The sequence below is a fragment of the Zosterops lateralis genome, assembly GCF_965231275.1.
Source record: "Zosterops lateralis genome assembly, chromosome: 4".
Taxonomy (NCBI): domain Eukaryota; kingdom Metazoa; phylum Chordata; class Aves; order Passeriformes; family Zosteropidae; genus Zosterops; species Zosterops lateralis.
In genome coordinates this window covers 49,828,044-49,855,238 of record NC_139765.1, presented here as the reverse complement: position 1 = coordinate 49,855,238, position 27,195 = coordinate 49,828,044, and the positions used below count along the sequence as shown (strand labels likewise).

At 38.6% G+C, this 27,195-nt stretch overlaps 1 protein-coding gene across 2 annotated transcripts in view; it reads right to left on the bottom strand.

Moving 5' to 3' along the window:
* ST7 (suppression of tumorigenicity 7) overlaps nucleotides 1–27,195 on the bottom strand; it is a 136,759-nt gene that overhangs the window by 1,309 nt on the left and 108,255 nt on the right. For both annotated transcript variants that reach the window (XM_083858752.1, XM_083858751.1), the window contains exons 10-14: nucleotides 21,147–21,219; nucleotides 19,477–19,579; nucleotides 11,040–11,190; nucleotides 7,056–7,148; nucleotides 3,961–4,100 (exon numbers count right to left, since the gene is read on the bottom strand). In XM_083858752.1, coding sequence (XP_083714878.1) covers nucleotides 3,961–4,100; nucleotides 7,056–7,148; nucleotides 11,040–11,190; nucleotides 19,477–19,579; nucleotides 21,147–21,219 — 560 coding nt within the window. The remainder of the gene's footprint in view (nucleotides 1–3,960; nucleotides 4,101–7,055; nucleotides 7,149–11,039; nucleotides 11,191–19,476; nucleotides 19,580–21,146; nucleotides 21,220–27,195) is intronic.

The following is a 27,195-nucleotide window of genomic DNA, read 5'->3' as shown; positions in this document are numbered from 1 at the left end:
AGCAGAACAGATATTTCAGTTCTGTAGAACATGAGCCACAGCTGAATCAATGAAACACTGACTTACCTAATCTTAGAGACTGCTCTTTCTGTTTCAAGTGGCTTAGCCCAAGGAGAAGCATTCTCTCTGGTTAAGCTCTGAAGTGCTTAAATAAATATGTTCCTTTAATTTTGGAAAATGCAAAAGGCTCTTCAGAAGGGTATCTGCTGCTATTTGAGCAGCACTTGATTTATGTGGTAAGCTTGTACTATCACATCTATGTGAAAAAACCTCAGCTTTGTAACTAGTGCAAATTACATCCTTGTTAAATCAATGAAACAAGAATAATTTGTCTGACAGTGACTTTTATTGCAATTCATAGGAAATTTGTTGCTCAAGTAGTTGATTATATTCTATAAAAACTCAGCATATTATCTGCAGCTTAAAACAAAACAAGTTTTTCTCCACCTGGAAAATAAATTAGTCTACAAAATACATTTAAACTCATGGATACCAAAACCTGACTTCCATAAAGTCCAAGCAAAACCTTTCCTGACACCAAGAAGCTGAAGATGCTGCCTATTCTCTGGTGCAAGGTGATGTGAACATCATCTATGCTGGGGCTGTCTGGCCCTTGGAATGCCCCTGGTGCTCCTTTCCTCAGAAGCAGATGCCTATCCAGCTTGTTGGCAGCACTCAAGTGACCTTAGTCAGCATGATACACACTGAGGTTTTTTCTTAGGGTTTGGTTCTGGGATTTTTTTACTGCTTTGCATTTCCTTTTGACTCTGACTGCTTTTTTCCACAGCAATCAAAAAAACCAAGACCAGCAGTAGAGTAATAATTCAGGATGGCAGAACAGGTGATAGGAGACCTGTTTTCTATTATTATTTTGTGTTTGAAAAGAAAACCATCAACCTGGCTATTTCAAAGCTGGCAGAAAGCAGCTTTCTGGCAGCACCTTCTGAATAGCACAATTTGATTCAAATATATATGTAGAAGTCTCTTTTCAAGCTTTTCCACAGTGTGATTGTGTTTTCATGGAGAAACTGACTATTCAGTGCTCAGTCCTGGTGATCTGATCCGTATGTTCCCTGCCTCAGCATCTGTGGAGGTCCAAGCAGATGAAATACCTTCTGGGGCAAACTCACCTGCTGAACTGAGGTGTCATCCACCACACAGGAAATATTGAGACACATAATGTGAGTGATCTCAGGCCAACAAAGGAATCAAATCAGAAAAAACAGTCTTTCTGAAGTTTGCCTTATTTTAAAAATTTAACTAGGCAGTAGACTTTTAGGCATGTCTGTTGACTCAAATTATATAGTGACTTGTGTGTTAATACATCTCTCCATTTTATTTAAGATATACTGTTATTATTATCACATTATGAAAGACCCTGCACATACATATTTTTAATGATTTCCCAGGAATTGTTTAATTTCTGCATGTTAAAGAAAGGAATTCGATACTAGCAACAGTGGCCTGGCAATTTCATCCAAGCCATGCAATCAGAATTTTTTTCTGCCTATATTTATTTCTTAATTGACTTCCATAAGCCTTTTGTTAGAAAGACCATCAAAAACTAAAAGCACAAACTACGAAAATGCTTCTAGCCAAGAGAAAATGCTAAGATCTACTGTTAATTTAAAGTTACTTAGTCTGACAAAATATCAAGTTTCCATTTCTTTATGAAGAGTCAAACTTACTTCCAGGTACAACATAATGTGCATCCATGCACAGTTCCACAATGTTATATAGCACCATCACAATGACTACCAAGCAGACAGGAATATGTAATTCCATGAACAAGGCCACAGAAACAGCACATTCATCTTTCAGCTATTTAGGGAGTTAGTTACTTATGAAATGATCTTCTCTAAAACTGAAAGGGAATAATCAGGGCTGGCCCAACCTTTTCGATTCTGTCCTGATACAGCTGCATTTCAAAGAGATTTCTGCCACGACTTTCTTCAGTCTCATGCACCTGGAGACTTTTTCCAGAGAAGAGAACAAAAAGGCCTTCTGAATGGAAGCCTTTCTATAAGCTACTAAATCCATGTCACAGGCTCTTAAATTCTGTCCTTCCCATGGAAAAAAATCCCCTCAGTTGCTGCATGGTTTATGATGATCAAGATAACCTGAACCAAGCCATAATACATGTTAACTGGCATAGTAACTTCATCCATAAAGGTTCAAAGAGCTTGAGTAATTTTGCATCTTTATGCACATAATGTAGGTCACACTTCAATTCTATTTGTCTGTACTTACTAACTAGCAGCTTTACTTGCTCTGATATGCAAAACTCCACACAGAGCTTTGTGGTATCTATCTTAACAAAAATGGCAGCTGCACTTACACATCAGGGAAATAGATCCTTCTGGTCTGATTCTACTCACCAAATGGCTTTAGCACCTGCAAGCTCCAAACTATGGAGAAACAATTATCAACATGCCACCAGTGTAACTTCCATTATCTCTTTCTGCAATCCAGTCAGCAACCAAAGCCAGGTGATTTAAACCCATGAAAACAAATTTTCTCCAGTTCCAGCAGCTCACTGCCTGTGGCAGGAAAACTAAGTACAAAATCTGATTATGCTGCCAGCATATAGTCTTTGTTCAGGATACAAGGCTGATAAACACAGGAACAAGACTAACAAGGACAGATTTGGGATCTGCAACAGTGACAGTATTAGAAAACTAGACTTGATTGAAAGAGCCAAACAAGGCTCAAACATTTCAGTAACTTCAGTAACTAAGGAACTAAGAAAAAAACCCAACCACTGAATACAAGAAAATCTTTACAGAGAAGTTTATGATCACATGCCCAAGTTAAACACTTACTGTCTACCTAACACCATGTACACATGCCAGAAACAAGAACGAGTAATAATATTTCAGGTACATTTCAGCACCTTCTGCTGAGAGAAGAGGTATCCTTCTGCTACAACTGATCTTATTTTCTGTCTTCTAGAGCTAATGAAAGAAAATTCTTGTTGCATGAACCGTTGCTGTACCAGACCTCTATCACTCCCAGGCCTGGGTTAACAGAAGACCCCGGCTCACCTGCAAAGGGAGTCTCCTGCCCTTTGCAAAAGGGTTTGAAAGAGTACCAACAATCTGGAATTTGCCAAACCCTTTCACCCTGGCCTCCTCCACCCCTCTCCCTTTTTACCCCCAAATCAAAAGCACTAAAGACATTAAAAACAAAGCCAGGAGGCCAGTTTGGAATCATGAGACCTAGAACAGAGACAAATATATTTGAGAAAATATATTACAATGGAAGATATTCAGTACTGTAAAAGGAATTATTTACTATCCTAGAGCTTTTCTCTTAGTGGATTTTTCATCTCCCAGCATGCTGGAGCAGTGATGTTCTTGGTTTTGCAAAGAAAAAAGTTTAGTTTAGAATAATTCATGGCTCTTCCCCCTCATCCTCCAAAATTTATTAATCCTTGGAGGATTAAAAGAGCGGAATTAGGAGAGACTTCTCTGGATGTAGTTCAGAAAAGTTATGAGGGAAATATTGAGACTACTTCCTCTTTGGCAGTTCAGGGAAAAAACACAGAAATTTGTTCTGGTAAACAGTACACTCTATTTCTGCTCATACTGAGTTTCTATTGCATCAGAAATCACAGCAGCCATTATGACACTACACAAAATAGAGGGGTTCTGCACACTGTTATTAGTTTATTTTAGTGGATGATACATGAAAATACAGATGTTCACTTCTCCCACTTCTGACTTTTTGGACAAAACCAGAAGACATCAAACCTAAGAAGAGAGCCATATAAACCAGAGAAGACAAACAGCTGTGTCTTACTGATTAGCAACCTGCACAGTTGTGCAGATATCTCCCTACTCAGAAATGGACTGATGCCTCTGAATATGCAGATATTTAATACCTGGCAGTATTTAGCTCAGCTTTTCCTGCACTGGTGTCTTTATTTACCAGAAGGGAGCAGCAGCAGAGAATACTCACAGCTTTTGCAAAGACCCCCATAAGCTCTGGGAACTGATGTGTCAGGAGGGCGAGCATGGCTGTGAAAGAACAGAGTCCAGCAGTGAAGAGGATGAAGAAGGGAAGCTCTTTCTTGGGATAAACTGAAACCTCATGAAATGCTGTAGAAAAATATATGAGAAGGGGAAGGCATTATACATTGAAAAAAAAAAATCAAAACACAACACCAACCAAAACCAAACCAACATTCTTACATAGTTTAAACAACCAGAGACACACGAAGTTGCTTTTGAAGGAAGAAGAGGATGGAAGGTCTGATATATCTAAGGACATTATTGTTGTGTCCGTTGTCTCTGCCAAGTAATTCTCTCTAAAGATCTTATTTCTGGTTTACTCTGGCGTTACTTTTGTCTACCTTGTGTCAGCAATAACTATAATGCAGCTCTGCAACAGCTAATCCCAGAAAACAGACTTAGATATAAACCATCAATTTTTTAATGGATGTCATTAACTAACCCCATGGCTGTATGTTTGCTAATGCTGATACACAGAGAGTGAAGAAACATGTGCCCAGGAGCGGCAGTGAGCCCAACCATATGGAAGCATTGCTACAGACCAGTTAAAGCAGGCTGTGAAACTACAGCCTTGGAAACTGTAAATTCTGAGTGGTTTATCTGCAGAGCAAGAAAAATCATCCTAAAAGCAGGGCATATAAGCATGTATCTTAAAACCTGGAAATTAAATAAACAGTGAATTTTTAAGATGTTTGTTAATATACACTGATAGGAATATAGAATTTTCCTTGAATCTGTTATAAAAAATCCTTCACTGGACCTTGGAAAAAGCAGCACTGGGATGACTAAAAGGGTTAGAAGAGAATGATGAATATTTTACCAGAAGGATATATCCCTTAAATTTTTATGACAGCTCGGATTCAAGGTGAAAATTCTTCTGGTTGGCAAAAGACTGAGTGGACTCTTACCTGTTTCACTCCTTCAGTCTATAGTTTAGAGCTACAGTCAAGATAAATGCAAACTTTGAAGCATTTTTTTCTCATACAGGCCCAACCTCAAGGCTTCCCATATACTCAAATCCTACAGCTAATAATATATATGAAACATCACTCTTCCATTTTGCCTACTTTCTTTGCTTGGGTGATCAGTTCCCATCTCTTGTATTTGAGACAACATAAACACAGGGTAATCCAGCAACATGGCAGGATAACATTCATGGCTGCATTCATCCACAGTGGAGTGGTTCTCAAAACCAAAAGAAGGAAATCATAAGAGTTTAAATTAAAATATTAAAAACTAAAAATATGTATGACTCTTAAGTCTGCTAGTTTGATCAGTTAAAAAACCAAAAGTAGGGATAGATTACAACTTCTCTTTGATTTGAAATAAATGTAGAGATCAGAAAAACCAAAACATAGACTTTGTAAGTCCAGGATCTCTTGTGCTTTTCTTGCACTGCCTTTTCACACAGGCTCAACCCTCCTGTTTCAGTCTGTTATCCAGCCAGGGCAGAAGTTTTGTAACTGATATTTTTAATCCGGAGAGCCTATCAGATTGGTGTGTTCTGATATAATTCTAGCTGGCTCCCCCATAAAACACACACAATTCAAGGGTGTGGACAGGTATGAGAAACCCCTCTAACCCACCTGTGTCTGTCACGGTATGCTAAACCCCTCCCTCCTCTAACCCAGGAGGATTTTGCAGTGAAAGGCATTTCCCATAACTGCCAGAGCAGGACACACTGCCTGCATATAGCAGTTAAAGAGTCCCACTGTTAGCTTGTAACATTTGACAAGAACGATTAGTTTTGCATCTAAAAAGAGAATGCTGAGCTATTCTGCATGGCTTTGTCATTCCTAAATCTCCTGACACTCCACCCTCCCCAGCTCAGCATCCCTCTGAGTAAAGCAAGCAGAGTACTCTGAGAGGTGTTGTTATAATTAGGATGATTATAATGGGGTGGGGAGATACTGTCAGTTGCCAAGGCTTTCTGCGTAATATCAGCAAGAATGTGCTGTGAAGGAGAGACTTGCAATGAGTGGATTTTCGCTGTATTATTCTCACCTAATGTTTACTCATGTAGGATTATAAAAAGAGGCAACACCTTTTTCAGTCCAAATCAGAGAGGTTCTGAATGAAAGACTACAAAGGGTGCAAATGCCCTTAAAACCAGCCTTCCCGGCAGAAGCAGGCTTCATTTTACTTGCTCCAGAACAATTTTTTCTTTATTCCTTCTTTGGAAAAAAGATGAGAGAATAATCTTCTTCCTTGGATCAACTTTTATTTGCCTCCTCTGCCCTGACCCTGCAAACTTGTGTGTGTTCTACTTGTGCTCACACAAAATCCCACAGAGAGAACACATGTGGGAATGAAGTGTAACTGCAAGATTGGCTGCTTTGGCTCTTCCTCTGCATTCTTGTGCCTCACTGCATGCACTGCAATGAGTCTTATTAGCTTGGACTGTAACGCTTCTTGAGGGCTGGATCTCTCTTTATATCCGTATCTGGGAATGCTGCTGGCACTTTCCTAATACACGCCATAAACCCACATAAAATTGATGGAGATGACTTCACATCAATCTCTTCATAACAGTACACACGCCATAACATGAAGAAAACCCTTTCCTGCTATTTAAGACTGCTTTTTTGGAACATATAAAAGCACAGCCTGTCACAAGTACTAACTGCAGTAATGATCCAGCTGTCCTCAAGCAAGTTGGATCCTGCCTCGGAATTTAAGTAGCTAGTGTGTCTACCAAGGATTAACAAGGCTGTGACACTGCCTTTGGTTTGATGGGATGTTAACCCAAATGAAAGATCAGTGTCTTGGCACAAGAGAACAGCAAGATCTAACTGATTTGGATCTCTATGGTAATCTCTCTCCCTGTCTGTAAGCTGTCAAAAATAATAAATACAGAAAATTGTTATGAACTATGGTGAGAAGCTGCCTCTTGAGCCGTCACAGGAGCTCCAGAGGCTCACTGTCAGTCTGGTTATTCTAATCCAGTGTACTCAATTCATAAGGCATCAAAGGAGACTGGTGTTGCAAGACTAAGGTAAACAATTCTTCAAATGTCAATAATAAGAAAAACGTTAAACATACATGGTAGTAGTTCTCTATCTGCAGTTTCTGTACAAATAGGGTAAGGGTAGAAAAGATGTCCTTTTTCCAGTGGATAGGGGATCATTCTGAAAGCTGAAAAGGAAACACAGTGCTTAAGTTACTGTGAGTGTGGCAGTTCATACTTAAAAATACTTGCAATTCTGAAAAACAAACACAAGACAAAACATTTATATTTGGTTGCAAACAGCATTTAAATTGCTTAATGAAATGCCAACATAGAAATCTACGTTGAGCTTTTAATGACAGAAATTCCTAAGTTTATTTTTATTCTTGAGACCATGTTCATGAAAGTCAGGTGAGACCACATTAGAAGGACATACAAAAATGTGTGCATAATCAAAGCCCATTATACTTCCAATTCCATAGCCAAATTTATGCATTTTGTCTTAGGCTTTTAGGCTTCAGAATTTTTAAATTTAAGGGGAATTAAGTGTATCTGATATAACAGGTATAGCCTACAAAAATGGCCAGCCAAGCCTATAACTTCAGAGTAATACTCACAGTCTCTGTGCAGCAAGAATAATAGAAGTTTTTTATGGAAAAAATACACTACTCTTTTTGCCATCACACTCCAGCAAGCCAGGTAACACTGATGACATGAGCTCTGAGGACCAGTTTTCCAACACAGTCATGTTTTCATTTTCTATTTGGCAATCAAAGATTAATACTAAATTATTAAACCCAGGTTCCTCTCAAGCATTCTTTCTAAATGCAGTGGATCAAGTCAGGTTTCCAATATAAATCTTCAGGTCACGGATTAAATAATACTTAATCTTATGAATCTTTAAAATTGAAAATAACAGAGAGGGAGGGAAATGGATTACTAAAACTTGATGATGCTGATGTCATAGGCCATCTGAGTGTGGTTTATGGAAATATCAGAATACTTGACTGAAATATAGCTTTGCAATCAAGGCATCCTTTTCCATTATCCTATATATTATTTTCACTGTTAAAATGTCATCAACATGTTATTCTCACTACTCCTATGAACATCAATCACTGAAGCAATATTTTCCCCAACAGATGTCCTAGAAGCACTGTACACTTTAGTTGTTAGGTACAGCCCACTGCCACACAATAACACTCCATTATCTCTTGCTCACAAGGCAACTTAAGAATTTGTTTAAATACACACTCCCTCAGTATTTTCAGCTGTGCACATTGCATTTGAAATTATGTTAGCTGTATTTTTTGTGAAATTATATTATTGTATCTCTTCTTGATTGCTGCATTTAAAGCAATAGTAAAGATGACAGAGATCCTGAAAAGATTGTAAACCAACTGGGGCTGTAATGCTCTTCCAGCATTAAGAACTCCTCTCCATAGCAACCCAAAAAGCCAAGTACAAGTACAATAATCCAAGCTGTGTATGATCTTAACACACAACAAACTTGAGTATCTGTACAAAAACATATGTGGAATGATGTTCAATGCTCATTTCTTCTAAATCCCTAACACAAGTTTTTCCTTCCAGTTTGGCTAATATCGAAACAGACAACCAAGCCTCCTCCGCCTTAGCCTAAGCCACAGTAAAACTGAGATTTTAATCAAAATAAAATGGGAGGTAAAGATGTTATTTTTACAATGCAAGTGAAAAATGTCTAGATAGATTTACTCAATTTAAGCAGTCATGGTTGACATAAGATCATGGGCATATTTACAGCAAACCAGCTTTATTTAGCAATGCTATCAGCCATGGAAGGAAGTGTTCTGGTTCATCTGGATCAGTTTGTGTCTACATAGGTACTTCTCTGCCTTACTTCTACAGTGTTATGTGATCCTATTTTACATTAATTGACTCGGGTAGCATAGAGTTAGTTTGCCACACAGCTATGTACTTGCTGCAAGAGCTACTGAAGCCTTTGGGAACCCCTTAGGTTCGTATTTTTCTGAAATCACTCTACAAAATGAATTATGGAGTTTTCTGCAGAAGTTATGCAATTATACTCATTTACATCTTTACAGGCCATTATGCAGCTATTAGCTAATAAATTACGTGTTCAGATTGCTGAATGTGGAGATAATAAGAAGTAGAATCTAGTTAGATGAGAATTCCCTATGTTGCCTTCAGGCACAGATGACTCATTTCCTATGTGGCCGGAGGACTGCAGGGCAGCCAGACACTGGTATCAAAACCAGGTCCTGGTACAAAGTCCTTTAGGGGTTCACCAGCCTGACAAAGCAAAAGAAGATCTGTTCAGTATCTTCCCTGCAAAGCACTGCTTTTACTGATGGAATAATGAACCCCAGGCTAAAGGACTTCTGCAATAACCCAGAAGAGAAGGAACGCGGCATAAAACAAATCACTGAAAATAAGCCACTGGGAAGGAGCCTATGACAGAGAAAATAATAGACTGGGAGAAATAATGGGAGAAGAGCTAGCAGATATGACAGAGAACAATGCAGCAGTGCAAACCCCAGGCAGCACTGGTATGGATTATTGAGCAAGGTGTTCTATACACCTAGAAATAAAAGCAGTGCGTCCACAAGGAGCCTACATTGCAAATTAGGCAAGTTCAGGTCATTTCATACTATAACTGAGACTGTAAATCACTTTTACACTGGAGATATTAAGTACATTTTTATAGGAATTATCATGGTAACAAAATATCTTTTCTATCAAAGCTAAATGAGGACAAAAAATGGTGAAATACACATTAAAAAGTTGGTATAATAACATACAGAGAAGATGAAAAAGAACAGAATAAAGCAGAGCAGAACCAGGGAACTAGATTACATAAAGGAAAACAGCGCATCAGCAAAAAGGCCAACAAAGACTGATTAGAAGTTGTACTTTTAAATTCTCTGAAATGCGGTAAAAAACACATCTCAAAGACAGGATAAGAAATATTAGAAGGTTAGTATATGACCTTTGGAAGTCATATACTCCAACCTCTCACTCTAAGCAAGGTCATTTCCAAGTTAGGCTGGATTGCTCAGAGCTATGTCAAGCCAAGCGCTGACTGTCTCTGGCCTGGAGATCCCACAGATCCCTCTCACTGAGAAAACATGTTTCTTAAGTCTGGATTAAATTTATTTGGTTTGAACTTGTGTGTATTGCTTCCTGTCTTTATGCTGGACTGTTCTGTGAAGACTGTGGCTCTCTCTTCCATATCATCTCTCTGTTGGGTGGTGGAAGACAGCAATTGGATCATCTTTTCATCCACTGTAAGATTTCTCCAAGTTGAATAAAAACAGCTTCCTCAGCATTTTGTCCTATATCACATATTCCAGTCCCCTATGCATCCCAGTAATCCTTCACTGAACTCATTCCAGTTTTTCAGTTTAAAAAAAGTCATAAAATACTGTATTGCTTTATATTACACATTAATATATACCTGTCTATAAGACACACTCATAATTTCCAAATATCAAAGCATTCACAGAGTTACAAAATGTTGTGGGTTGGAAGACACCTTTAAATATAATCTAGTTCCAACTCCACTGCCATGAACAGGGACACCTTTCACTAGACCAAGTTGCTTGAAGCCCCATTCAACCTGGTCTTGAACTCTTGGAGGAATGGTGCATCCACAGCTTCTCTGGGCAACCTGTTCCAGTGACTCACGACTTTTACTGCAAAATATTTTTTGTTTATGTCCAATCTGAACACACTCTCAGTTTGAAACTATTCATTTAAATAATGACCAACAAAACTCTACAACCTTGGAATGAAGTAAGTTATTATCTCCTTATCCATGAGCAAGAAAATATATCTCAAAGTAGTTGGGAAATTTTGCTCAATATTACACAGCAAACACAATACAAGACTTCAAACTCTTTTTACTCATTAAATGAAATTTGGGCTTTCAGTTCAAATTCCAACTATTTCAATGCTGGTGAGGATGTAACTGGTGTCCAAAATTCTCACATACTATACTTGAGAAAAACTATTACTTTTTTCATGACATTCAATAAAAATATTTGATTAGCTCCTTTGTAAGAAAGAGGATTACTTACTGCCTTCCCATGTACAATGTAAGAGGTTCAATGCCCCCTCTACTCTTTTCCAGTGTTGAAGATGAAAGAAAGCATATGCTATTGCTTCACTGTCCCCTCTCTTCAGAATATGTTCAGGGGGCAGAATTAGGCTTTTCATTTCTAGTAGATACTGAAACAAAAAAGAAGAGCACAATTATTGCAGAGGTAATACAAAACACAGAAAGCTAACTGCAATTCTATAATGCACACTGAAAGGTCTATTTCCCTAAAGCACTTTTTCTCATAAGGTTTCATCAAATGTGTAAGATCACCAACTGCACTTGAAGACATCTACTGAATCATTCCCAAAGACTAAGATATGCTATCAGATGGTTCTGCTCTACAGCAGTAGTATGGAGACTACAGAGAAATTCAAAATGAGACAGCACTTAATGAAGGAGATAAAAAAGGGCTCAAAGCAGAAAATGGAATTTAATTACAAGAGCTTTTTAATCAAAAATGTTTACGATAAAATGAAGATGATTTAAGCATTTTGATGGACAAAGTCTTCCTATAAGGAAACATACAGCACTCATAGTTTGCACACAGGTTGCTGCATTTACTGCATTGCCATTAATGGGTTGTGAGGTCTATGAATATGAAAGCTTGGCAGCCACCTAAGTAGCTAAGAACAAGTTACAAAGAAAAAATGTTACAAAATGTAACAACTGCCTGATTTCCGGGGTGGGGGGTAAAAGTATAGGACCTTTAAGCTTGCTGCTTAAAATTGCTGTTGAATATGTCATTAAAATTAAAAGTGCCACTGACTAAATCCACAAGCAATTATCACAGAAAATTTCCCCAAACTGGCTCCCCCCACCCAGCAGAAGCAGATGAAACAGACAGAGGGTTCACGACACAGAAAAAGATAGAGGCCTCAGACATTATTCAAGCAGGTGATTTTTCCTCCCTCCTCAATCCATGAACTAGACTAACAGTTAACTAGACAGACAACTAACACCAGTTCAGCAGACATCCCTGGTGTTACTATATTCCAGTTAGTGGAGGGGAAAGAAACAGCAGAGGGTGAAGATATAGCCCTTGCTGGCATCCTTTACAGGAAAAGGAGTAACAGACAGAAAACAAGCTGCTGAGTCAGCTCCTGTTTGTCAGTTCTGAGGAGTGTAAGATTTCCCAGCTGTGTGCTGGCTGCTTTTCCACAGCACAGGGAAACCATCACTCTCTTCTAGGACGCCCAAGATCCAACCTTCTCCCCATCAGACTGTTCAAGTTAACACAAAAGGCAGCAGGTGAGTCAGGCCCTAGCAGAAGGCTGGGAAAGGTATGGCTGATCACTGGCAATGGAGGAGAAGTGGGCAGCCCCTCCAGGTGCTACAGCCTGGTCTGGAAAGAGGAGGAGTGCAGGACCTAGGGACTGACAACTTCCTAGGGCAGGCACCCATGAGGAGACAACCTGGCACTAGAGGCAAAAGAGAGGCATGGGGGGTGCTGACCTTGTATAACCCCTGATGAATGCTGAGTTTTGTGAACAAGATGTGCTGGTGCAGAAAAGAAGGCAAAAGAAAGTAATGAGGATTGAAAGTCAGCCTTGTGGAAAGGAAAAGAAAAGGACAGAGGGAAATGAGCACCAATAGCATGATTTCATGGAAGATGTCCTAAAGTGTGTCACCCCTTTGTCTGAAGGAGGTGTCAAACAAAGAGAGCTCATGATCAAAACAGAGGACTGTCAATCCTGGGGAATAAATAAATACCGCAAAGAGAAATCACATGTTTCTGATATGGGTAACTATTAAAGGAAGAGAAACTGAATTAGCAGTGCGGGCAGTTGAGTGTGATGCTTGGGTTTTTCCTAAAGCCTTTCAGAAAAATCTGAGAGAGCTGCACAACAGGTGGATTAATGGAAGAAGGAATGGAAATTGCAATTTAGTATGCAGTCCAGGGGATTAAGGGTGATAGAGAAAACAGAATAAAGAGTTGACAAGAGAGAGGGAGCTGCCAGGCTTACACGGATACAGCAAACATTCACTGCCCTACAGAATGCCTCACCCTTTTAAAAACACACATTTTATCTGTTGAGCAGAACGGAATACAGCTGCAAGAGCTGCAGGTTTTTACCTGTTTTATTAATTTAGAACATTAACTCTTATTTCCATATTTTCTGCAAAATTAATTTTGCAAGTAAGTTCTCAAAATTCAAATGTTTCAACCAAAGGAAAAAACACAAATAAACCGAATGACAAGTCACTATTAGTAGGGAAAGAAAAACCAGAAAAGAATGTTGTATTTCTAAGAGCATTAAAAGAAAGTGTGTTATTTTGATTCTTACATATTGCTTGTTATCAGCAATTAAAAAGAAATCAAGTGGAAATACCAGATGGAAGGAGATTATATATCTATATCTTGACACTTGCAATTAAGCTTAGTCCTCACTCAGTTGACTTTTCAGTCTCCATTTTTCTCAGTTTCAGAAAGAAATTATTTTTAGAAGTGCTTCAGATCAAAAATGTGAAGCCCTCCTCCCTTGTTACTGTGTCACAGCTACTTTTTTTGAACAAAAAGTCCATAACCTGGTTTGGTGATACTCAGTAAGACGCACATACAAAGTTGATAGGTGGCTCAAGACTCATTTGTGACTCATAAATGTTTTCATTTTATGCATAAATGTGAGCCACACCTCTCAGGCATACAAACTGTCAATTAATTTATTTGGACACATTTCCAGCAGGAACACTGACTGTACAAAGCCCCAGAGAGACCCTGTCTGGAACACTTTGTACAGTTCTCATCAGGCACTTTCCAAAACAAAAAAGATCAAATTTCTCAAGCACACAAAGATGGTTTCAGGAGATGGCACCTGAAGGCTTCCATCTACTTAAGTTCCCTGAGCACTAGTAAAGGGTACCAAAAACCTGCCTAGTTGTAAGAAGGGCTTGATTATTATGAAAGGAGAGATATGACTGTCCATGAAAATTAGGATGGTCTTGATGTCCTAGAACATCATATCTATTGGTGCACTGCTGTATTTTCAAGAAGAGTTCAAGAGCCCAGAGGGCATTTGGGTTCCTGGAGGTTTTTCTGGCAGGGCTAATGATGCACCTGGAGACAGCCGAGGGCAGTCCCCTTTTTGGTAACTGCAGGCTCCTGGTCCTGGATGCTTCAGAGGCAGGACTGAGCCCCAGCAATCTGCTGGGTTTCTAGCAGCTTATCTGTGAAACCAACACAGTCCCCCTGAAGCATTTTGTACTAAACAAGCGGACAAATTTCAGTCAAATGAACTAAATAGTTAAAAAAAAAATTAAATCTTTGTTTAAAAACCATCCAATGAGCTGCGGTCAACAATGCTGCCCATATAGTGTGTGAACTACGGTCCTGGTGGACTACTGCATGCAACAAACATCCCCAGCTCTTGGAAAAAATCAGCCAAAGACATCTGACTGCAGGTTCCAAGAGCCTGCTATTGCACTTCATCAAAAGTACTATACTAGACAGTGCAGTCTTCTCTAGAGCCACCAAAGACTTCAGGGTGGGAATCTGACTATTCGTATCTCAAAAGGCCTTATTACAGAATACAGCCCTTGTTGTCATAGGACTAACAGGGACACAAACCCCAATCATACCACTAAAATTCATACTAGTAACCTACATCTCTTGACAGACTCCCTATTAACTTTAACTCCTGATAGATACACTGGCATCCACCCAGACTGAACCACAACCTTCACAATTTAAGTAATAAAACTTCAATACCTTATCAATCCTTTAAACACACAGGGAAGAGGGAAGCCCACTGTCATCCTGACAGAACTCTGAACCCAAGCATGTTCCACTTCAGAGGGAGAATCAAACAACAGGCTAAATAAGAAATCTAGCTAAGAGCTAGGCATTCATGGAGGAAACCTAGATGGTAAGACCAATGTATCTCCTACTGCATTTGTTTTTCAGAAACGAATGAAGAAGTTTCATTAGAACAAGAAATAAAATGCTATCACCATCTGGGCTTATCATGGTCCTTTAAAAAATGAACCAGCTCAGAAACAAACAGCCTAGAAAATTCCAGCCAGAATGCTCTCTTCACTCTTGAGGCCAGTCACAGGACTTGTTGAATGCTGGAATCGGCTCCCCAGGGAAGTGGTCACAGCACCAAGCCTGACAGAATAAGCTTTTGGACAATGCTCTCGGGCACATGCTGTGACTCTTGGGGATGGTGCTGTGCAGGGCCAGGAGTTGGACTTGATGGGTGCCTTCCAACCCTAGGATTTTCTTTGATTTGATAATTTTATGACCCAGCCTCAACAAAGTTAGAAGCAAATATTGGAGTTTCACAATGATTTCTGCCATCATGAGATAGCTCAATTAGCCCTTTGCCACTGTATTGTTCTGGCTTGGATTATTTCTTTGGGTTGTCTTTTTTTTTGCCTTTCCTGATCTCTCTCTTCTCTCCCTCTAACCTGATGTTTTTCTTTGTCAAAGACCTATGTTTAGGAGTTACAATTCTTACAGCAACTTTCACGTACTTCTACAGAGGGCTTCTGGGGCAGTTACACAACATTGTGCTAGATACAACTCAGCTACAGCCATTCTGTACACATACAGGAATGTGTTCTAATGAGTATTTGGAGAATGACAATGGCCCTTGCATACATGAAGTGCAACAGGGTGGAATTTATACTTCTCTTGCTTAAATTGAACAAGTATACATTATCTATTTCAAAATATTGATAGCTCTCTGGCTCCTAATGCTCTCCTGCTGGGAGTGCTTTTAGCATTCCACATTACTTCAGTGACCTTTTATAAAATAAATCAACCTAACTCAGGCAGGTTTCCTTCTTTCCCTCGATTGTGCAATTTGACTCTGAAATTACAGCTCAGGTCGCAAACAGGCAACAGTCACTCCTGCACCTGTGACAGCATCCTTCCAGGCCACAACATGAGAATTTAACATTGTCTCAACAGGAACTCTCCTCCTCCCAGTGGGACGAACAGCATAAGCTTAAGAAAATTCCAAAATACTGGTTTCTACATGCCCAGTGAAGCCACTTTTATGTCACCTTTCAAATTCTCATTGAATTGAGAAGGGTAATTAAGAAGTTTGGCCTTTCTGCTGGAAATACAACCAATCACTGTCTCACTGAAGAGTTAAAAAAACTCTCAAACATATCTCACATATTTTCTCTGTAATATCATGGGGTGTGTGGAACAGATTAATTTCCCATCTGGTCTATGATTTTGTTTGCATTATTTGTTTCTATTAGCAACTACAACTTGCTAGAAACCACACAAGCATATGGACAGACACAGTTCTTACTAAGAAAATCAAAATAAATAAGAAAAAACAATAAGAAGGGATGCAACAGAGAACAGATGAATCTTTAAAAGTGTTTAAGTCAACGGTTTGTTACATCCTTTTAAGAGACTGTTTATAGACAAAATTGGCATTTCTTAAAGTAATGTCAAGATTTAAGTTGTCTGATTGAAATGCAGCACACTTAAGCAAAGACTCTCTTCAAATCAGCTCCTGGCTTACAGACAAACCCATACAACTGTGTGCAGGACATACTTTTGACTCACTTTAGCAGCAGATATATGGACTATGATCTATTTTCTCTGTACTGAATACCTCTAGTCTAATACATCACAGAAAGGGCAGGGGTGCTTTTCAGGAGGAGTTTGAATGAAGGGAAAGAGCTCTGCAAATCAGTTCAGGAAGGGTGTTCCACAACTGAGAAATGTCCAAGAGACAGCTGTGGTAGCTTATCAGCATTAGCTTTTTATAGTCCTGTTACATACAAGTAGGGAAGCCCCAAACACATATAAATAATATTGATGAAATCATGTGTCTATGTATACATATACCTTTTTCTCCAACCACTCCACAAATTATGTACTCTTCATGATTTAGTATGTACATACAAACTCTTCTGGAACTATAGCTTCAGTGGCAATATAACCCTCTCTGTTCAACTCTTCAATTTTTGTGTAGTATGTTAAAAAATTTGTCACATTTGTAGTTTATTTCTTCCTCACTCTGAACAAAAGACTCATTAACATTTAAATCCTAGAGAAGCTCTGAACTCATATTAATTTTGTGGCCTTGTTAGATTTCTTGTGATGCTGCTTGCTAAAACTTATTCCCATTTCATTAAAAACAAATGGGATATGACTTCAATTACAACTGAGTGGAAACTGAGGTGTAATATCCACAGTGCCTAAAATTATAACCAAAAATGAACTTTTACACCTTAATATCCTTTAGCTAATAGTAGCAGGAATGAGTGTGAAATCAGCACTGCTGTATATTAATCTCTATTAGGCTATTCTGTTTTAATGTCAAAATATGAACTAAAAGAACCTCTGGAGTCTGCTCCTATTACTACCTTGTCATCCTGGTAATTTATGTTTCACAAAGGTTTTCAATTTCAGAGTGTCAGACTTTGAAAAACAGAGATAATCAATTAACAACATGAACTTAAGGAGGAAGAGGACTGGAATTTCTTTAAATCAAAAGTAGAGAAAATAATACAGAATCTGCATTTCACATGTGGAAATATTTGTGAGAGAGGAAATTCAGCCTTTTATTGAACAGGCACCTAACCAGAAGCTGCCTAGAAAGGAGGAGGTCATAAAGGATGAATGCAAGTTCTGATGTACAAGAAAAGCAGGATCTTGGAGATCTGGAAGTGCAGAGTTATGGAGCAAATGCCACAACTTATAGTAAAGTGGATTTTGAAAAGGAGGTCCTACCAAAGAACATAAGGGTCTTAAGGAGAAACAGAAACAGAAAAAGCAAAAAGGTTGCAAATGAAGCCTTGGCCTCAGCTTCATGGCAGTGCAGAGCCTGGAGACAATAGCAGGATGGACATTAGGAGCATGCATAGAAGTGGAGGCCAGTGCACCAACTATCTGTCCCTGAACACTGAATAAACCAGTCTCAGAAACAACCAGACTAGAAAAACTGACCTAAAGCAAAAAGATCCCCACTCAGAGTAACTGATGAGAGACATATAAATGCAAAACCATTCATTTAAAGAGGATGGAAACACTGTGTGTTAATATGGGAATGTTAGTATGCAAACTGTTACAAGAGATTGTGATGGAAACATTAATAAATAGCATGGAGATAAGTGAGGAAAATGGAACAAGCTCCCAATGATTGCTCATGACAGGCTAAACTGATATTTTTCCTTGGCAAGATCTCTAACTGGGCTTCAGTAAAACATTTAGAAAAGTTCATCCAGAATAGGATTGCACTAGAAAGTTAAACTGGCAACTGGGCAGAAGAGAAATACCAATGATTGTATTGTTGCAAGAACCATTGGGATGGAAGAAAGTAAACAGAGAAGGTCTGAAATCAAGCTATTTAATATTTTCCTTTTATAGAATGGCACAAAAATAGAAGCTCAGCTAATATTACAAAAGGACTCATTCTCACCTAAACTTTATTGTCTAAAATTCAGGTTTTTACTGGGAAAGAGTTGCTCCTTTAATAGTCAGTATAGAAACATTGAAGAGGAAAAGTCTGTCTAAAGATGTCTAAGACAGTTCATTCTTTCCACTGCCTGTAGAGGAAATCTAGATAATTTTATTAAGCAAACAGCCTAACTTTCAGAGCTGCTACACCATGCTATTTAGTGGTTGGCATAACAGACAGAGCTCATAGAGCATGAGAATTACTTTCTGCAATCCATGTGTACATAGGGAAGAGGGTTTGGGTTTATCTTGACCAGACTTGGTGTTCAACTGTACTTAATGAATAGGCTCTCTATATTAACACGTCCCAGTTTTCTGCTGCTTACTTTCAAAGGGCACTACTAGCTTAAAGGTTTGTGGGATGAAGTTCAGAGGCCAAAATGGTTCAATTGCCAAAAAAAAAATCTGCCTTTAGCCTTCAGCAACCTCTCGGCAACATTCTTACTGCTGAGATACAAGTCCCAGAGAGCAGGTATGGGAATTAGAACACTAATCCATTTTTTTTTTTTCACTTTGCAGTTCTCAGCAATTCTTCAACTCTGAGCTTTGCATTCTCAGAACTTAATGACAGGTTGCTGCATAAGGAATTACTAATGCAACTTGTATGAAGCACACTGTGAACTCCAAAGATAGGTTCTTTTGTACAGCATGCCAAAAACATCTTCTTACATATAATCATCAAAACAAATAAAATATGCTACCTTGATCTAGATGATCTTTAATGACTATTTTGCAAATAATAATAATCTATCTTTATGCATGATCTACCTGCAGTACAGCATTTGATGAAATCCATGTCAGCTAAAATTTCAAGTTGCACAGTCTTGAATGGGACATCGCAAATGGAAGAACTGTGCATACTATCAGCTTTTTCCCCTTCCCAATGTTTGCTCTCTTTTCCATAAGATCACTCATTATTCTAATACAAAAATCAGGAGTTATATCCTCAGCAGTGCTAGAGCTACAACAATGTTTTTTCAGTACTCACTTTTGGCACATGTGGATTAAATTCAACTGCTCTGTGAATAGCTTCTACTGCATTCATCTCTGCAGTACTCAGCCCTCGCCTTGAGGCAGCCTCTGGAGAAAACCTACAAAAGCAAAGAAACAAACACATTAGGTCAGAAATGCTAGTAAGAAAAAGTCAGAAAGTGAATCTAGAACATGGGCCCATGTAACCAAACTGAGTAATTTTCCTATGCTCTCCAAACTTCCATAGCAAGTGGAAACTCTGAGTGATCTATTACATCAAGGCCAATAAAAATCCCAGCAGAAGCGGAAAGCATTTTTGTATCTAATCATGGCAGAAAGTCAGTTCAAACACTAACCTAAATTAATTCTCTGTCACTAATCTAAATTTGCTCTAGGTATCTTGCTAGGGGTATACTCAAGGCTGAAACTGCAGGAAAAAAAAATAAAATAAAAGGAAAAAATAACAAGACCAAAAAAAACCCCCAAAAAACAATGCCAAATTATTGTTGGAGGGTTTCTATTAAAAATAGCTTTGGGGAAGTTTTGGGAAGGTTCCCAACCCAATGCCCCTGGGTCAGGTTGAGATGGAAGCACGATGCAGCAGCAGTAGCAGGTGGTCTACTGGCTGCAGCACCATTGAGGGTAGCATGCCCAAACTGTGGGCAAATCATCTGCCCCAATGAATAAAAAACCAGACCATGCAATCTCTTTCTCACCTCACACCCCACGGCTAACTCCAGAGCTGTACTTGGCAGGCAGACACCACAGGGAAAGCTGTGACAACCTTAGCCCTGCCCTCCCAAGCTGGAGTCGCTGTGTAGGGAGGAAAGATGTTGCAGTAGGTACTGGCGATCTACAGGATAAAAAGAATGAAAGAAAATTACTTAGATCTTGATGTGTACATACACTTTAAAAGCAAAAACTGTCAGGATGTCAGTCAAGAAAATGGCTTTCCACTCCACTTGCTTTTTAACTTTAGGGGGCATTCAACCCTCAGGTGCACAGACACAACTCTGCCTGAGATTTGTGTGAAGGCATCTGAGAGCAGAATGGGGATTTTTGAGCTCCATCTCACAAGGAGCTGAGCACCCTTTCAGAGTGGGCCAGTGCTCTCGAGTCCACAGGCATCACATAGATGTGCTCAGCACCTTGGAAGGTTGAGACCCAGGAGAAAAACATAAAAGGAATGAACAGATATTTCTATCTCTAAAAATATGAACGTCATCTACCTCTCAGAATCCCTGACATAATAATGCTAAATCCACCTGCTGCTATTTAATTAGATGAGCAATCTGCTGACAGCACTTGTAAAATAACATTGTTACCAGTGCATCCACATTTACCTTTTTGTGGTCAGGTTTACACAAAGTTGAAAAGGTTCAGCCACACAACCCTTTCCAGTTGCATCTTCACTATACTATCTAGGAAGCCAAGGCTCACCTAGACAGTATATATAAAACTGAAACAAGAACTGAATTTTTGCTATTTCTCTTCTTTTCTTCTTCCTTAGCATCTCAAGTGCAATCTTTTATTACTATATTTTTTTTTATATAAAGTAATTTTATCAATTTACCGCAGGTCTTAATTTTCCTGCTAAATCAGCAGATTGTTAGGGTGTGGGCTCAGTTAAGAAAAATCTTACATTAAATCAGGAATTTCACTGGACAGTGGTTCTTAAGCACTTACTTGTCAGAGACAGCTCTGGCTTTGAGCAATGCAGCTGTGTAACATATTGTTGCTGATTTTGGTAAACTTATATCTGTTGAAAAGAAAGGAAAAAATAAACATTTGAAAACTTAAAAATTTGCAGAAATAAAGTTGTTTGATTGATACTTAAGAGTAAGCATGACATACAAAAAATCAGTATGTGAACTCAGAATACTTTCTCATCTTGGGACTTATGCTGCTACGCCACATGGATTTTTAGATTTCCACCTGATATGCAGGCTTTAAAATGTATGTTAATGACCTCTGGAACTGCTATTCAAACAGCAACTGCTTTCATTAGAGAACTAATTCATAGAGTGGCATGATAGAGACAAAATGAAAGAATTCATTACTCCATACATAAATGTATAGGTAACTTGGAATGCCTGAATTTTTCCACAGTTCACAAAATATCCCAGTAATAGCTGAGGGCTATCTTACTCTTCATGTTTTTACTGAGAAGCAGTTGTCTAATATGAGTATGTGGCAGCTATACAAGTTAAAACAGCTGTTCAAGTAATAATGGATTTGACTTACAAGCAACCAACCAGTAGATTGATTGAAGTTAAAGATCAACAGCAAAATAAGGTGTTTTGCCTCTTAAGAAAATATTGGACCAAAACACACATTCACCAGAGAGTGCTCTGGCCATTTTATCCTGTTCCAGAGACACACAGGAATCATAAACCTGACTTAACCCATTAGTTTACTTATTTTGTAAGTGTTTTCTACCAGCAAATTGGCACAGTGTATTCAAAAGGTAGAGAGAAATGCTGCTTAACAGACTTGAGTGATATATTTGTTCTCACTGTTACAGAGAATTGACTTCCACATTTTTAATCTTATGGTGTGACTCTTGGAAATGTCCTGCGCAGGGTTAGGAGTTGGACTCAATGACCCTTGTGGGTCCCTTCCAACTCAGCTTATTTAATCTACCCAGCAGTCACATATTGAGACTGAAATACTCCAGCAGTAAAAATTTAGAGATTACAGCTACATTAAAAGAAACTCCAAATTACAACAAACCAAAACCTACTAAAGGTTGGATTCTGCAAACCCTTCTGTACACATTGTTAACTTCTCACAGCAAACAGAAAACACAGCACAGCAAACACAAGGCACTGAAGTAGTCCACTGTAGAAGTGAGGAGCAGCTAATTTGACTGTTGCTATAAGAAATTATCTGTACCTTGGTTTGTCATCAAACTCGATTAGAAAGACAAATTTACCATGATAACTTGGTTACTTTAGGATTAACAGACAATTGTTATTCACTGAACTCATGTGCCTTGCAAGACAGGGCTTCAGAAGGGAGTTAAATAGGACAAGCAAGTCGTATCTCAGCAGTCACCATCCTTCACTTATGAATAACCAAGCAACCAGGTACAATGTTATTCTGTGAGACAGAAAACATTGCCAGAATGACTGAAGCATTTTGAAAAGGCTACCTGTTAAATTCTATTATCTTTTTATGCACTTGCACTTCAAGTATGAGATGTATAGATCCTGCTGGAGCCTTCCCTACAATATATTGCAACTATAATTTTGCTGGAGTATGTAATTGTAGAGACTAAAGTGATTAAAATCAACAGCATGCAGAGCAGTTTGGATGACAGGTATGTTAATTACTCCACTAACAGAAGATAGCTACAGACACAGGCATGAGCAGATATTCAATGACAGGAAGAGAAAATATTTCTGAACACATCCTTATAACAAGTTTTCCTTAACATCAGGAGTTAAAAGCTATTTCCAGTAAACAGAAATGCCTTTTAAATATATTAGAACAAAGCACAGTATCACAAAACACTGTTCCTGAGCTGGAAACATCTGTGCATATAGATTGCAAGATGATTCACAATGAACAGCTGGCATCTGCAAGGAAGAGAAATGTGGTGAGATGAGCTAAGGCTCAGATACACCATGTGAGGCTTTTCTGCAGAAGAAATGAGATTGCTCAAAGAATGTTGCATTCAAATCTGATCACCCATGGTCAAAAACAACAAAAGCAAACAGAAGGACTGGACTGTTTTTTTATCAAACCAAACAAAATAAAGAGTGAGAGAAGATCCAGCTGTTCCCTATGCAGACCCACACAGAACACCAGGAGAGAAGAAGGGTTGCTTAGGTAAAAGATAACATTGGCAAAACAATAAAGAGTACAGAATTAAATTTAGGCTGCAGATTAAAAGAAAATTTCTGTGAAATGAACACTTGAGGGAGATTTCCAGGGAGAACAGCAGGGCAAAAAAACCAACTAATGCTAGGATGGAGGTTGCTCAGATAATGGAAGGGGCAGTATCATGCAGGGAATGCAACAGCAGGAGCCCCGATTCACCCAGGAGACTCTTCCAGTACTATGCTCCTAGAGAGCAAGCAGCACTTGTTTGAGGATAATACTTACACACCCCTAGCAATGGAAGAAATAGATACAAATGTTCATGTTTATCATGGAATCACGGAGTGGTTGGAGTTGGAAGTGAGCTCTGGACATCATCTAGTCGAACTGAGACAGCCCTAAGAGATCCATGCCTGTTTGCTTTTAAAAGTGTTTTTCTTTTTGTTAGCTACATATTAGATGGTAAGTATTTGGTCCTGCTATATGCTGGTCTATGACTACAATACTTTAAAATCCTGATATAATTTTGGCTTCAACTCCAAAACTGCACCCTTGTATTTTAGAGAGAGGAATAAACAATTATGTCTGGTAACAACTTGAATTTAGCAAGGGAATCAAGTACAAACTAGCCCTAGGAGATATGTACTCTGTCAAGAACCAAAGCAAAGTTTTAATAAATAACTATGTCCAGCTCTGCGAGCCATCTGGCAAAATATCTTCACATACACTGTTTCCCACCCTCCTGTGATTATTTGTGGAGCTCCCACATTGTGCTGAAAGATGTGACTGCTATTCTGTTGTCAAATCCATCAGGACATCTTTGCCTTATAGAAACTGATGTGTCAATCTAAAAAAGGCTTTCCTTTCTTATTGCTTGTACTGTTAAACAGAATACAAAAATCTAAACTTAATTTATAATAATTTTCTTTCAATAAGCCCCAGTCATGTATGGGGAGAGTTGGGAAAGTGAATTCTTACTATCAATTTGCTTCTTAAGCAGTTGCTTATAAGACTGAACCAATGGAAAGATGCTTTGGATATACAGAGTGTGCCATATATCATCTAAAATGGTCATGGGATCTATTGTTCTTATCAATAGTAACTAAACCAAAAAATTATGATTCTGGGTATGGAATGATACAACATTTCCTACCAAGTCAGCAGAAGCCTCTAAACATGAAGAGACAGGCATGTTGCAAATGCTTTGGTCATTAGTAAATGCAAAAATATATGTCACTAGTTACAAATCATTCCCTATTTTGCACAGGTGGTAGGAAGAATTGCTTATAGACTGAAAGTGCTCTAGCAAATAAATATGTGCAGGCTGGATCACTGATGACAGAAGAGAGATGCAGTCATCTATAAAGACACAAATATTAAGGAAGAAAGAAAATGAATTAAGCTGATACAAATGGTTAAAAACAAGAGTAATATGATGGAAATCATTAAAGAAAAGTATGAGCTGAACATCAGGGGAAAAACATTATCAAAAATATTTAATAACCCATTAGAAAAATGATCACATTTTCCCAAAAAATGTAGTAGAAAACATGCTGGATGGAGCACAACTATGAACTTGGTGCTGACAAAAACCAGTTCCGATTCTCTGTACTTTTGGAATTCTTTCTCAGTAGTGGGAAACACCCCAATCAAAGATGTTAGCCACTATGTTAGAATGGGAAAACCATTTCAGCACATACAAGAAGTCTTTATTTTGCCATGACCACAAGTAAAACTTATGCTGTTCAGATATGGAAAGATTTACAACTGCTGATTTTAAACATCTCATATGTCCCTCTTGCTGTGCATACCAGTGACCAAGCATCAGCCACTTTTAACTTGACCAAGTTCAGTCCTAAATGCCTGTAGAGGGGAAGGAATAGTTTCTGCTAAAGAAAGTTAAAAGAGAGCAAGACTAGTACAATTACTTTTGACTTCTTGTGCTTTTGCACAAATAGGAAAAACAAAAAATGGTACAGATTCATATAGCAAAAAAAGGAGAAGCCAAATGGTATGAACAGACACAGAACTGATGCTGAAACCTAGTTGAAGTGACTAGTGATTTTGATACAGAGGAAAGAAATCAGTTCTTGCAAGCAGAAGCTGGAAAAGATGTGACAGGAACAAAGACAAACTATTCTCTTGGTATTACTGTTACACAGACTGGAGGTCTTAATTGTTGTCCCTTGGAAAAGCTAGATTAGGTTTTGGTATAACCATAACTAACAGGACCTTTCTCTTAAGATACCTCTTTCAAAGAAACAAAAGAGTTATAAAATAGTGTGTATGAGGGAATGGCTGCTTCCTTACTGCTACTTGCTACATCTTTAACTCTAAAGAAAACTCTTCTTTGCACTTAGAACACCTACCCAGTTAGCCCCATCAGGTAGAATATCTCCAAAATGTCAAATATAAACATGGCAAGTAATGAAACTATCTACAACACCCCTGGAGGCCATAGCTAACGTAACTGAAGGCTGCATGCAATTGCTTCATCAATCTGCAACTCTCTACAAAAGGACTGCCTTCAATATAAATAGCATTTACATGCATAATCTGTAAGGACAAGTAGAAATTGGACAGAAGGCGGCAGAGAAAAGAGAGTAGTTCTGAAAAGGCTGCATTTCAGAAAAGTCACTTCTTTGTGTTAACTGTTTGGATTTCACTAAGTTAAAAGTATTCCAAGAAAAAGAAGTCTCTGCTTCTAAAGTGTTTCTTCAAAGGCCTGAATTTTGATTTAACACTAACTTAAAGCAGGATTCTGCTTCAGTAAGCTGATACCAAATAAAAAAGTGTCAAAGCATAGAGCAGAATGAGATCTTTTGTATTTAAACCCCATTTCCCTTCTATGTGTCCTTTGCTTTAAATATTGTTTCAAGTGAACTCTGCATTTGGGACTCTGGCATGGTAACATGGTCTTTCTCCTCCTCTGCAAAAGGGTATGTGAGAGAAGAACCTGTATAAGGTGTTCATCCTGCAAACCAGAAGGCTTAGAGTCTCACTGGAAAACACTATACTTTTAAAAAATGAAAGCAAGGACCGGTTTAGAGAAGAACCATTGCATCACTAAGATTAAATACAGAGGCACCCATTTTTTCTGAACCTGACTTAAAATTGCCAGAAAAGTCTGAGTTTTCACACAGTGCCCAGTTTATCACTTAATATCTAACAAAGCAACTGGCTGCCCAGGGAAATTAATAAATCAGTTGCTCTAAGCGTCACTACAAGCAGACCAACTCCCCCAGCCATAACTACTTCTGCTGTAAATAACATGGATGTGTGTTAAATCAGAGCCAAAAATATTTTCAGAATTCAACAGTATTTAGGTCATCCTCACTCTATTGACAGACACTGAACTCTGAAACCATAATGATGTAGCTCAGCAACAGTGCATGCTGTCCACTAATGAGACCCTTTTTCCATGAATAATGAGTATGGACATCAGCTCTGTTGCCAGGTACATAATATAAACACAATTTAACACATGGCTTTTGGTAAGGCAGTGCATCTGCTTGCAGAGGCTGAGGTTTCACATGATGTGGTCCAACATTTCAGCCCAGGGTGGGAGCAGGCTGCTCAAGGAAATAATTTGTTCATATGTTATCAAAATACAATAAATCAGGTTTGGTCTTAGTCAAAAAAAAGCAGTGGAGTGGGACCAACAGAAACTGCAGATAGGAAAGTATAAATGAGTTCAGTGTTTTATATTCCAATAAATCTTACAACACATGAAGCTGATGAGTTCTAAAATGAGCTGAGACTCCTTGAGACAGGCCTTCTGAGACTCATGAACTGTAAGGGTTATACTGGTTAAGCCTGTGTTTGCTGAGTCCTTTTGCAAACCTAGTGCATACATACACCATACCAAAGTGTGAGTTGAAACTGCCTGCCTTCAAACAGCCAAAGTAAG